Source organism: Apis dorsata, unplaced genomic scaffold, assembly GCF_000469605.1.
Source record: "Apis dorsata unplaced genomic scaffold, Apis dorsata 1.3 scaffold_256, whole genome shotgun sequence".
NCBI classification, from domain to species: domain Eukaryota; kingdom Metazoa; phylum Arthropoda; class Insecta; order Hymenoptera; family Apidae; genus Apis; species Apis dorsata.
In genome coordinates, this window is record NW_006263534.1 from 2,069,769 (window position 1) to 2,081,124 (window position 11,356).

Consider the following 11,356-nt stretch of genomic DNA (forward strand, 5'->3'; position numbering starts at 1 on the left):
TTTTCCCTCCGCGAAGGAAAATGAAGCGTGAAAGTCAGTTTCCGTTCTGGAAATCGGTCGGTCGTCGTCGATGGAGCGTTCCATTCCCGGAGGCCGGGGGCTTCTAACGGAAGGCGTAAATCTGTCGACAGTTTACATATTCCTGGGAACAGCGATGTCTCTGATCGACATGATGAACTCTATGCAGAATCAACGATTGCTCGATAACGGGGAGTACATGGTGATACACGTGGACATGATGACGTACTCGCCGCGAGAGGCGCAAAAGTACTTATGGAGTGAGTATAAGTTAATTCACAAGGCAACACGTTTTCAAAATTCGACGATCTTGATAAAATCTTGATATGTTACGAAATAAATAGAAAGATTTGAGTAATTTTTTATTATAAAAGATTGCTGTTTTAACTAATCTCACGATCATGTATCGTAATCCAAATCGTTTATCTGTATTGTCGTGATACTCAAAATCTGCGATTACAATTTCGATTATACAAGGATCGTTGTACAAAGAATTTAATAAAATTATAACAATCTTCTGGAAAATTAAGGCTGATTGCATTATATACATAAGAAAAATTTATTCTCCGTTACATATTTAAATATCATTCACCGACACGATATTCGATTTCGGTCTCCTTCACGGTCGTCCGGTTGCTCCTTGACAAAACTCGTTACTTCATCATTTCCGTATCTAATCCGAGATTAACCGAAGCGTCATGGGTCAGGCATGGCTCGCTCGTGACCCGGTTTCCAGCACGTGATCCGATTTTAATGGACGTTCCTCTAGAGAGCTCCGTGTTGTTGCCTCTCCGCTCTCGAATCAGATATTTCCCTCTACGAAAAGAAAAAAGAAAAAAAAAAGAAAGGATAACCACTGCCTCGCCTCTGACTTTGCGCTCGATCGATCCTTTTTCAGAACCGGAACACTTCGACAATCTGAGGAATTGTCTGGAGCCGAAGGACTTCCTCAAGAGGGCACGGTCCCTGATGGTGGTCGTGTCGACCCCGCCTACGCAGAATTACGAGGAGTTCACCAAGAAGGTCAGAGAGTACAGCAGCAAGGAGCCGTTCAACTTTGTCATCCCTGAATTGCTGAGAAAATACGAGAAGGTAGAAGATCGTGATCTTCTCCGTTTAAATCCTTCTTCTTTGAATCCGGAAAGATAGATATTTGTTTTAATTTTTTTTTTTTTCTCGTTCCAGTACGTGTCGATCCACGCCGCCTATCTTTACGATTCCGTGAAATTGTACGCGAGAGCCCTGGATCAACTCCTCAGGGATCAGCCGGAGCACACTCTCGAGGAGATCGCAAGCAATGGCACCCAGATCATCGAGACGATTATCAGAAATCACACGTATCAGAGTGAGTAATACAAATACAATTCGAATATTGTTCGATCGAGTGTGTCTGACGTTCGATTTCTCTCGATAAGGCTTGATCTGGTTTAAAGCGAGTAGGTGTGGAATACGAACATTCGTGTTCTTTGTACATATATCCTCCTCACAATTGAGAGACGTTGGAAACGCGTATATCGAGTATATATATATATATATATATTATATATAGATATTCGATCTCGATAAGGCCATTTTAGATTACGAAAGATCGACAGAATGTCTCTTCTGTGAAAAAAAAAAAAAAAGAAAAAGGAATAACGAAGTTGCGTTTCCTTCGAGAACAGGTGTCAGCGGAGCGACCATCAAGTTCGACAAGTTCGGCGACTCGGAGGGGAATTTCTCGGTGTTGGCCCTGAAGAAGGATCCGTTCCGTCTCAACAACTTCTCGTGCGACTTTCAAATGAAGCCTGTAGGCCAATTTCAACAGGGTGAAACTCTAGTGAGTGAGTTGTTTACAGCATTCGTGCAGCATTTCATTTCCATTCATCAAACAAATTCCTACAAATTCGTGTATCCAAGAAGAATGCTTTATTTATTTCTCGATCGTGATTAAAAATATATTTATCGAGTGATAAATAATAATACGTTCGTGTTGTCCAGGTGTACAGGCCGTCGGAGGCGATGGATTGGCCGGGTAAGAATAAACCGGAAGCGGAACCGGGATGCGGTTTCCTCAACGAGCACTGTCCCAAAGACGACACGCATTTGCGAAGTATCGTTGCTGCCGGTGTGTTGGCCGTTTTGTTATTCTGCGCCGCGGTAATCACTATGAGCATATATCGAAGATGGAAGATAGAACAGGAAATCGAGGGATTGCTGTGGAAAATCGATCCGAACGAGATACACGGCTATCCTCATCTTGACAACATGATGTCCTCCCCTAGTAAGGTGAGCCCACGCGATTTCTCGTCTCCAGATATGTATCTGCAATGACACAAGATTGTCATACATGTTATTTTTAAGAGGGAATTTTCAGGAATTGAAAGAGATATTTGTTATTTGTGTTGTATTTTTAATTTGTTGGGTTAATTTTTGCATCGTTATTTATCGTTGATCTTTGATTACAGTTAAGCTTAGTTAGTGCAATGTCCTACGAGTCAAGATGCGGGGGCCAGGTGTTCGCGCAAACCGGGCATTACCACGGGGTAGTGGTTAGGATAAAGGAATTAAAGTTCTCGAAGAAGAAGGATATTTCGAGGGACGTGATGAAGGAGATGCGTATCCTTCGCGAGATCAGACACGGTAACCTGAACTCTTTCATCGGAGCGTGCGTCGAGCCAATGAGGATATTGTTAATTACGGACTATTGCGCCAAAGGAAGTCTTTATGTACGTCACCTTAATACACGAATGAACGTGTAATCTGGTCTGCTCGTGTTTTCAACGAATGATTACATTGCGTGCGTGTTTCAGGATATTATCGAGAACGAAGATATCAAGTTAGATGATATGTTCATCGCTTCATTAGTTCACGATCTCATTAAGGTAAGTATATTTTTAGATATGTACTTTAGGAAGAGATATTTTGATTATGAAAAAAAAATATATATATATTTCCTTTCTTTTATTTAGGGTATGCTGTACATTCACGATTCATCTGTACTAGTCTGTCATGGTAATCTGAAGTCTTCCAATTGCGTGGTGACATCGCGATGGGTACTCCAAGTCTCTGATTTTGGCCTGCACGATATGCGACACTGCGCCGAATCCGACAGCATTGGTGAACATCAGTATTATCGAAGTAAGAAAGGAGAATGTTATGATATTTAATTTACGATTATTGATTTGTAAAAATATATATATATATATATTAAATATTCTATACAGACTTATTCTGGAAGGCACCTGAATTATTAAGAAATCCCAATGCTCCAATCAGAGGGACCCAGGAAGGGGATATTTACTCGTTTGCGATTATATTGTTCGAGATAATCGGGCGGAAGGGTCCGTATGGTGGCGTGAATCTAGAACCCAAAGGTAAATGTTCGTGTAAAATAAGAGATAGAGTAAGCGTTAGCGATTGTCATTCGTTAATCGGCATTTGGTATAGCTGCAGAAATATAAATATGAACGTTAACAAATTGACAGAAATCATTGACCGAGTGAAAAGGTTCCCAGAAGATGGTGAACCACCGTTTAGACCTAACATAGACATACTGTCCGAGTCTGAAGCGGATTGTGCAGAGTATATAGTTAGTACGATTACCGACTGTTGGGCGGAAAGTCCAGAACTTAGGCCTGACTTCAAAATGATAAGGACGAGATTAAAGAAAATGAAAGCGGGAAGGCATCGCAATATCATGGACCAAATGATGGACATGATGGAGAAATATGCGAACAACCTCGAAGATCTAGTCAGTGAACGTACACGCCTTCTTTTCGAGGAAAAGCAAAAAACCGAAGATTTACTTCACAGAATGTTGCCTGAGTAAGTTGTATTTATATAAAAAATTTTATAATTGTATATACATATATATATATGTATATTATTATATGTATTAATAATATTATTTATGTTTTACAGACCCGTTGCAAATTGTTTGACGAATGGAATCGGTGTGGAACCTGAAGCTTTCGATTTAGTTACTATATATTTCAGCGATATCGTTGGTTTTACTGCAATGTCAGCGGAAAGCACACCTTTCCAAGTATATTTTTCGCAAACTAATCATCGAAGAAACATAATATGCAACTTCCTATGGATACAATTGAAATATTTCTTCTTTTATTTTTCAGGTAGTAAACTTCTTAAACGATTTATACACTTTGTTCGACCGTATAATCAAAGGATATGACGTATATAAGGTAGAAACAATCGGTGATGCCTATATGGTGGTATGTAAATTTTTTGCAGGATTATATATCTTTTTTATTTTACAGAATTTTATAATCGTATAATTGTATTTTTTTATTAGGTTTCTGGTTTACCCATAAAAAATGGAAATAGACACGCTGGAGAAATTGCATCCATGTCCCTAGAATTGCTTAACGCTGTGAAACATCATACTATAACTCATAGACCTCAAGACACTCTTAAATTGCGTATTGGAATTCACACAGGTATTGTGTCTAGAGTATAAAGAATATCAAACCAAAAAAAAAAAATATATAAATTATAATTATTTATAATTTGTATTTATATTAACAAATATTACAGGCCCTGTGGTAGCGGGTGTTGTTGGTCTAACGATGCCTAGATATTGTTTGTTCGGAGATACCGTAAATACAGCTTCACGCATGGAATCAAATGGCGAGCCATTACGTATTCACATAAGCGAGCAGTGCAAAGATGCTTTGGATAAAGTTGGTGGCTATATTATCGAAGAACGTGGATTGGTTTATATGAAAGGAAAAGGAGAAGTAAAAACTTATTGGCTCACTGGAGCTACTGAAAAAGCCATTCAAAAACGAGAGGTTTGTACGAAAAGAAATATGATTAAGGTAAACTTTATTTAATATTTATTTAATATTTTTATGTTATTAGGTCGATGTCGGTGATCTTCCACCACTTTTTTGTAGACCAAGGAGAAGTCCGAAATTAAATTCAGATTCTCGTCAAGCTTCGTTGTTAGGTGGTTTAGGGGCAGGTAGTCGCAGACAGTCAAATGTTCCAAGACCGACACCGGATGATTCATCATCTCAATGCGGAGGATCCAGTCCAGTGCCTAAATCTCTTAACTGTCGAAAAGTAGAACATTCTCCTCTGTATTTGACCGATAGTGTATCAAAAACAACGTTAGATAATATCGCATTGCAAGAAGAAGTTGAGAATCGGGCGGCTAATATTAAAATGGCACTTGATGATTTTTTTATTGACACAAGGCTAAAATTTAGAAAAAATGCAAGAGTTCTGTCGACCATTGCTTCATCGTCTTCTACGAGCGATTATCCGTTCCAAACGATAATACGAGAATCTCGTTCCTTAGACCCGTTCCCATTGGAGCTTTATAATAAAAGGTTCGAGTCACCAAATTTCTCTTGGAAAGAACCGAAGAAAAGTTTTCGATCTTTAGAAAATTGTGAAAAGTGCACACGGACTAACTCAAAGACAAATATTTCTGAGAAAGTGCTGAATAACAATTATCCGAATGGTAATGTGATAATATTACCCCATACCGATGAATCACCGAATGAAGTAGAGACACCATTGCTAGGAGACGAGAGTGGTTGTATGGGAGAAGTTGTGCCTGTTAAACGTTGGCGTTCTCTCGATCAAGTGGTATCCGTTCCTAGTACAGACAGTGTGCCTGACAAAAAATCTTCTGCAAGAAATTCGATTAGAAGCTGGCTGGTAAATCTATTCAGTGGCAATGGACTACGAAATAGTGATGTTTCGTTAAGAAGGGGTGTAATAACAGGTTACGATATACAGTCGGAACGTGAAAGTATAGTTTGATGCAAAATTATTTGTATAGTTAAGAAAAGAAGTGAAGGGAATTCGAACACAAAATCTCTTGATGTAAAAGACGAATGCACAAAAACATTATTACATTTATGAGTCATAAGTATGATGTATTGTTGCCATTTTTTAGCGTATAGATATGTGGAATGTATGGGTATAAAAGTTACCGATTGTATATTTTTAATATCTAGATATTTTTATGATTTGTATTAAAGTGCGCTTTATATTGGCGGCGAACATTTTTTTTTTACATAGTGCAAGATTTATCTGTTAAAATTTTTAATTTGAGGATATAATAAAACTAGAATGACTTTTATAAAAATGATTCTAACCAAAGTATACACGAGTACAGAAATCATGTAAAAAAGTCTATCACAAGATAGCACAAACGACTCCCATTGTAATAATAATAATAATAATAATATTAATAATAATAATAATAATAATAATATTAATAATAATAATAATAATATTAATAATAATAATAATAAAAGAAAAGAAAAAAAAAGAAGAAAAAACGCGCAAATGTACATTTATGCAAGTTCGAATATACTTGTTTCAAACATATGTATGTATGTATGTATGTATATATATGTATGTATGTATAATTTCGATACTTGTTCACTGAAGGAAAGCAAATTATCCGTATGGCTGTGAAAAGTGAACTAGATTGTACCTAAGGTGCTTAGTAATATATCATCTTGTCAAATGTATATAACTGAATAATAATATATAGATGTAAAGATAAAATGTAAATTAAAAGAAATATTATCTTCTGTAAGAGCTGATTAAAAATTCACCTTTTGAAATGTTGTATAATTCGATTTTTTAATAAAAAAGTACATTTTCTTCTTTTTTCCATATTTAATTTTCAGACAACTATATATTCTTTTAATTATATTCTATAATTTATAAATTTTACATATTTAATTATACTACATAAAATTTAATCATGACCTGATAAAAACTTTGACATAAAATCTTTTGGCTTTGGTTCATGTGTTTCCTTCCAATAATTCAACAATATTGCAGGTGGTTTCCATTGAGCACAAACTTCTTGAAGTTCCATTTGTCCCTAATATAACATTATTATTAATATCATATATATTGTATTATTAAATAAAAAACATACATTTTCTTTACCTTAATAAGTAATAAATCAATTACTCTTAAATCACTTATATGAGCATTACGTTTAAATTCCTCTCTTAATTTTTGTTGACAGTCTTTTTTTGTTTTTGGAAGATCATAATTGGACACTACAAAATAAATTATGTATACATTTATATTTCATGACTCTGTTATAAAAATAATAATAAGCAGACAAAAAATTGTATTTTAAAAATTTAAAATATTTAATTGTTAATTGTTAATTGTTTTATACAAAACAATTGTTATCGTTTTATACAAAAAAAATAAATTACGATATCCTTATATCAGTATACTATTTTAAACACGAATAGGTTAGATAACAATATATTCCACTAATTACTAAGAGGAAGATATATAATGAATAAACTTACAAATAAATGGAATTTGTCGGTACCATGTTTTATATAATGATATTACTCTTCTTCGAGCTTCTATAGGAGTCAATGATAAAATTGGTTTTACGTGTTTCACAGCTTCTTTTGCGGGAGTAGCCATATTTGCACTTTATATATAATACTCTGCAGTATTCATAGATATGGTAGACTTTTGATCTAATGCATTTTTATATTACATAGTTCGGATACTACATAATCCTAATTATCATTCTCATTTTACATTATTGATTTAGAAAGGAAAGATAAGAGCGTTATAAGTATGAAAAAAAATTAAATATAACGATAATCAATTTGTTTTTGATACATTTATTTCTTTGAAAATATTTTTTTTTTATTATTTCTCTTTATTTATATTATTATATATTCTAATTTAAATAATTATTTCTTAATGCATAAATTTTGGAGAGTAAATAATAAAAGACGAACAAAGATACACCAAAATCGGACTATTATTGCCATCTATATGAGATTAAAGATATTAAATATGTCTCTTCAAAATAGGGTAAGAAATGAAAATTAACGCCATCTCTTAAGTATTTTTAGCAAAAATTTGAAAGAATATTTATTACTCAACAGATGACGCTAGCTGTCTTAAATTCTTAACCTATCTCTATCTTTCTTCTATTATTTACTCTCCTTGTTTGTACTGTTTGATTTGCGGCACTCTAGAGATGGCGCTGATTTTCGAATTTTTATTCTATCTCTGTCCTTCTTCCATATTTATTCTTGTCTATATTTGTCTTGCTTTCTCTGACAATCATTCTATATAATATTTGCAATATGGAATAAAATGTATATATGGTGCAATCAAAAAAACCGACGATATCATTGCTATTAAAAAGTTAATGTTTTATGTTAATAATAAATAAAAAAAACAATATTTCCTAGTTTAATTTTTTATAACATTAATTAAAAAAAAGATTATATTTAAAAATTTATAGGAAACTATATTCGATTAAGAATATAATCTATAGTTTGGAATTTAGAGACAGTTAATATATCTTTAAACGAAGAAGAAAATTTATTATAAAAAATGGTAGTTCGGCAATATCAAGAAGAATTAAAATTCTTAGAAAAAATAACTGATACATGCTGGAAAATAAAAAAAGGTTTTCAACCTAATATGAAGGTAAATCAATTATAATGATATATTTTATCTTTACACATATTCTAATATTTTTTTGGTTTAGGTTGAAGGTGTTTTTTATGTAAATAATACATTGGAACGTTTAATGTTTGATGAATTGAAAAATGCATGTAGACCAGGAGCAGTAGGTGGCTTTCTTCCAGGCATGAAACAAATTGCTAATGTTGCTGCCCTTCCTGGAATTGTTTGGAGATCTGTTGGATTGCCTGATGTACATTCTGGATATGGTTTTGCTATTGGTAATATGGCAGCATTTGATATGAATGATCCAAAATCTATAGTATCACCTGGTGGAGTAGGATTTGATATAAATTGTGGAGTACGATTATTAAGAACTAATCTTTTTGAAGAGGATGTTCAACCTGTAAAGGTAATTTCTTTTTTAATATTTAATATCATATCATAGAAATAAAAATAAATTAGTGATTGTTTTTAGGAACAACTTGCCCAAAGTATGTTTGATCATATTCCTGTTGGTGTTGGTTCGAAAGGAATTATACCTATGAATGCACGTGATTTAGAAGAAGCTTTAGAAATGGGAATGGATTGGTCCCTCAGAGAAGGTATCCAGATATTCTAGACAAAACCAATTAATTTTTATTATTAATAATAAGTTTATTTTTTTAACTTTCTACAGGTTATATTTGGGCAGAAGATAAAGAACATTGTGAAGAATATGGTAGAATGCTTAATGCAGATTCTTCAAAAGTATCAATGAGAGCTAAAAAACGTGGGCTTCCACAGGTACTGAAAATATATTTTTACATGCATAAATATTAAAAATTTCAAATTCTGAAGTAAATTTTTTTATAGTTAGGAACGTTAGGAGCAGGAAATCATTATGCTGAGATTCAAGTTGTAGATGAAATTTATGATAAATGGGCTGCATGCAAAATGGGAATTGAAGAAAAAGGTCAAATTTGTGTTATGATTCATTCTGGTAGTAGAGGATTTGGACATCAAGTTGCAACTGGTAATGAATATATTAATAATAAATTTTAATAATAAAATTTTTTCAAAAAATAATATATGTTAATTTTTATTTGCATTATAGATGCTCTTGTACAAATGGAAAAAGCTATGAAACGAGACAATATTGAAACTAATGATAGACAATTAGCATGTGCTCATATCAAATCTCAAGAAGGTCAAGATTATCTAAAATCAATGGCTGCAGCTGCTAATTTTGCTTGGGTTAATAGAAGCTCTATGACATTTCTTAGTCGACAGGCATTTGCCAAGCAATTCCGATTATCTCCTGATGATTTAGATATGCATGTTATATATGATGTCTCTCATAATATTGCAAAAATAGAAGAACATATGGTCGATGGAAAACAGAAAACACTTCTAGTACATAGAAAAGTAAGTAAAAATAATGAATTATATTCAATTATTATATATAATTATTTCTTGTTAGGGATCAACAAGAGCATTTCCACCTCATCATCCTTTGATTCCTGTAGACTATCAGTTAACAGGTCAACCTGTTTTAATTGGAGGTACTATGGGAACTTGTAGTTATGTTCTTACTGGAACTGATCAAGCTATGAAAGAAACATTTGGATCTACTTGTCATGGAGCAGTAAGTATTTGTGAAAAATTTTTTTCTTATAAAATTACATATAAATTGAATATGAATTCTATTTAGGGACGAGCTTTATCTAGAGCAAAGTCACGTAGAAACTTGGATTATACAGATGTATTAGAAAAATTAGAACGACAAGGAATATCAATTAGAGTCGCTTCGCCTAAGCTAGTAATGGAAGAAGCACCAGAATCTTATAAAAATGTAACGGACGTTGTAAATACATGTCATGCTGCAGGCATTTCGCGGAAATGTATAAAATTAAGACCGATTGCAGTTATCAAAGGATAATTAATCATAATATTATGTGTAGGAGTTATTTGTGTCGGAATTTTGTCTATCTTCAATTCTAATAGAAAAGATGGAATTGCAAGACAATTTTATACGCAAATAAAATTATAAATAAATATATTAAAAATATTTTTCAAATATTACAGATTACCATAACGTTACAAATAATTTAGCGCTACGTAGATATTTCTAAAATACATTGTTATGTTCAACGGATATTTTGAATGCATTTATTACATTCTATTTTTATTCTATTCTAATATTGAATACTCAGTTTTTTTATTTATGTATTTATAATATTACTTATATAATATTCGAGAAGTTACTTATTATAAATTTTCATCATAAATTCTTTAAATATCCTAAAATAAATTACATCCATTTGTGAATATTAAATGAATCGTGATATTTAAAAATTACTAAAATCATTTAGCAGTATTATCATTATTATATCATATGCAATAAAATATAATTTGAAGTCATATATATATATATTTGATATTTGTTTACCGTTTGTAAATTATGTAAAAATGTAACAGAAATAAATATTTAATTTATTTATTTTATTATTAATTTATAATTTATAATAAAATATAATTTTTTTCGATTCGATACTTACATGTTTTAGTATGTTCCTTTTTATTTTTTTCTTTTTTTTTTTTTGAACAAATAAATATTAAGGTATAGTATAATAAACCATTTTAAAAATATTACATTAGCATTTTATTAGAGAAAATGTACAGTTACCTACGCACGACATAAGAAAGCTATATTAGACTAATTCGTTTGACTTTACACGGGAATTAAATTCGCTGTATTACGCTTAACAAATCTTCCAATGACTGAAGAAAGAGAAAATGGAAAGAAGAAGTGTAGGAAAAAAGTAGTATATTGGAAGACAAGTTCTATTGTGTTGTAGATAATGGAAGCAAACCATCACCATAAATAGCAAATGTTTCTCTCTCTCTCTCTCTCTCTCTCTCT

The 11,356-nt window shown here is 32.4% G+C and overlaps 3 protein-coding genes across 4 annotated transcripts in view; 2 read left to right on the forward strand and 1 right to left on the reverse strand.

Moving 5' to 3' along the window:
- LOC102681636 (receptor-type guanylate cyclase Gyc76C-like) overlaps window positions 1-6,212 on the forward strand; it is a 72,009-nt gene extending 65,797 nt beyond the window's left edge. The window contains exons 6-20 of one of the 2 annotated variants that reach the window (XM_031510746.1): window positions 132-278; window positions 917-1,110; window positions 1,204-1,363; window positions 1,683-1,837; window positions 1,999-2,286; window positions 2,466-2,726; window positions 2,811-2,882; window positions 2,970-3,138; window positions 3,225-3,374; window positions 3,486-3,825; window positions 3,922-4,045; window positions 4,134-4,232; window positions 4,313-4,457; window positions 4,555-4,811; window positions 4,882-6,212. In XM_031510746.1, the coding sequence (XP_031366606.1) occupies window positions 132-278; window positions 917-1,110; window positions 1,204-1,363; window positions 1,683-1,837; window positions 1,999-2,286; window positions 2,466-2,726; window positions 2,811-2,882; window positions 2,970-3,138; window positions 3,225-3,374; window positions 3,486-3,825; window positions 3,922-4,045; window positions 4,134-4,232; window positions 4,313-4,457; window positions 4,555-4,811; window positions 4,882-5,793 (3,473 nt within the window). In that variant the 3' untranslated portion in view covers window positions 5,794-6,212. The remainder of the gene's footprint in view (window positions 1-131; window positions 279-916; window positions 1,111-1,203; window positions 1,364-1,682; window positions 1,838-1,998; window positions 2,287-2,465; window positions 2,727-2,810; window positions 2,883-2,969; window positions 3,139-3,224; window positions 3,375-3,485; window positions 3,826-3,921; window positions 4,046-4,133; window positions 4,233-4,312; window positions 4,458-4,554; window positions 4,812-4,881) is intronic. The other variant, XM_031510747.1, reaches the window with a different exon arrangement.
- Window positions 6,213-6,670: 458 nt separating this feature from the next.
- On the reverse strand, window positions 6,671-7,575 carry LOC102681508 (NADH dehydrogenase [ubiquinone] 1 alpha subcomplex subunit 6). Its single transcript, XM_006616292.2, has 3 exons — window positions 7,323-7,575; window positions 6,943-7,058; window positions 6,671-6,874 (listed from the first exon to the last, which is right to left on the reverse strand). Exons 1-3 carry the CDS (start codon window positions 7,444-7,446, stop codon window positions 6,746-6,748), a joined length of 369 nt encoding a protein of 122 aa, XP_006616355.1. The 5' UTR covers window positions 7,447-7,575; the 3' UTR covers window positions 6,671-6,745.
- Window positions 7,576-8,129: 554 nt separating this feature from the next.
- On the forward strand, window positions 8,130-10,513 carry LOC102681769 (tRNA-splicing ligase RtcB homolog). Its single transcript, XM_006616294.2, has 8 exons — window positions 8,130-8,475; window positions 8,537-8,863; window positions 8,930-9,056; window positions 9,131-9,237; window positions 9,307-9,466; window positions 9,548-9,858; window positions 9,914-10,078; window positions 10,145-10,513. The coding sequence occupies exons 1-8, from the start codon at window positions 8,380-8,382 to the stop codon at window positions 10,370-10,372; spliced, it is 1,521 nt and encodes a 506-aa protein (XP_006616357.1). The 5' UTR covers window positions 8,130-8,379; the 3' UTR covers window positions 10,373-10,513.
- Window positions 10,514-11,356: the final 843 nt, after the last annotated feature.

What these genes read in the sequence shown, in the direction of transcription:
- LOC102681508 (XM_006616292.2), bottom strand. Translation starts at nt 7,446, where the DNA reads ATGGCTACTCCCGCAAAAGAAGCTGTGAAACACGTAAAACCAATTTTA. An exon ending in CCGACAAATTCCATTTATTT is followed by an intron (nt 7,059 to 7,322) that starts GTAAGTTTATTC and finishes TTTATTTTGTAG; the next exon opens with TGTCCAATTATGATCTTCCA. An exon ending in TTGATTTATTACTTATTAAG is followed by an intron (nt 6,875 to 6,942) that starts GTAAAGAAAATG and finishes ATGTTATATTAG; the next exon opens with GGACAAATGGAACTTCAAGA.
- LOC102681769 (XM_006616294.2), top strand. Translation starts at nt 8,380, where the DNA reads ATGGTAGTTCGGCAATATCAAGAAGAATTAAAATTCTTAGAAAAAATA. An exon ending in AGGATGTTCAACCTGTAAAG is followed by an intron (nt 8,864 to 8,929) that starts GTAATTTCTTTT and finishes GATTGTTTTTAG; the next exon opens with GAACAACTTGCCCAAAGTAT. An exon ending in TGGACATCAAGTTGCAACTG is followed by an intron (nt 9,467 to 9,547) that starts GTAATGAATATA and finishes TTTGCATTATAG; the next exon opens with ATGCTCTTGTACAAATGGAA.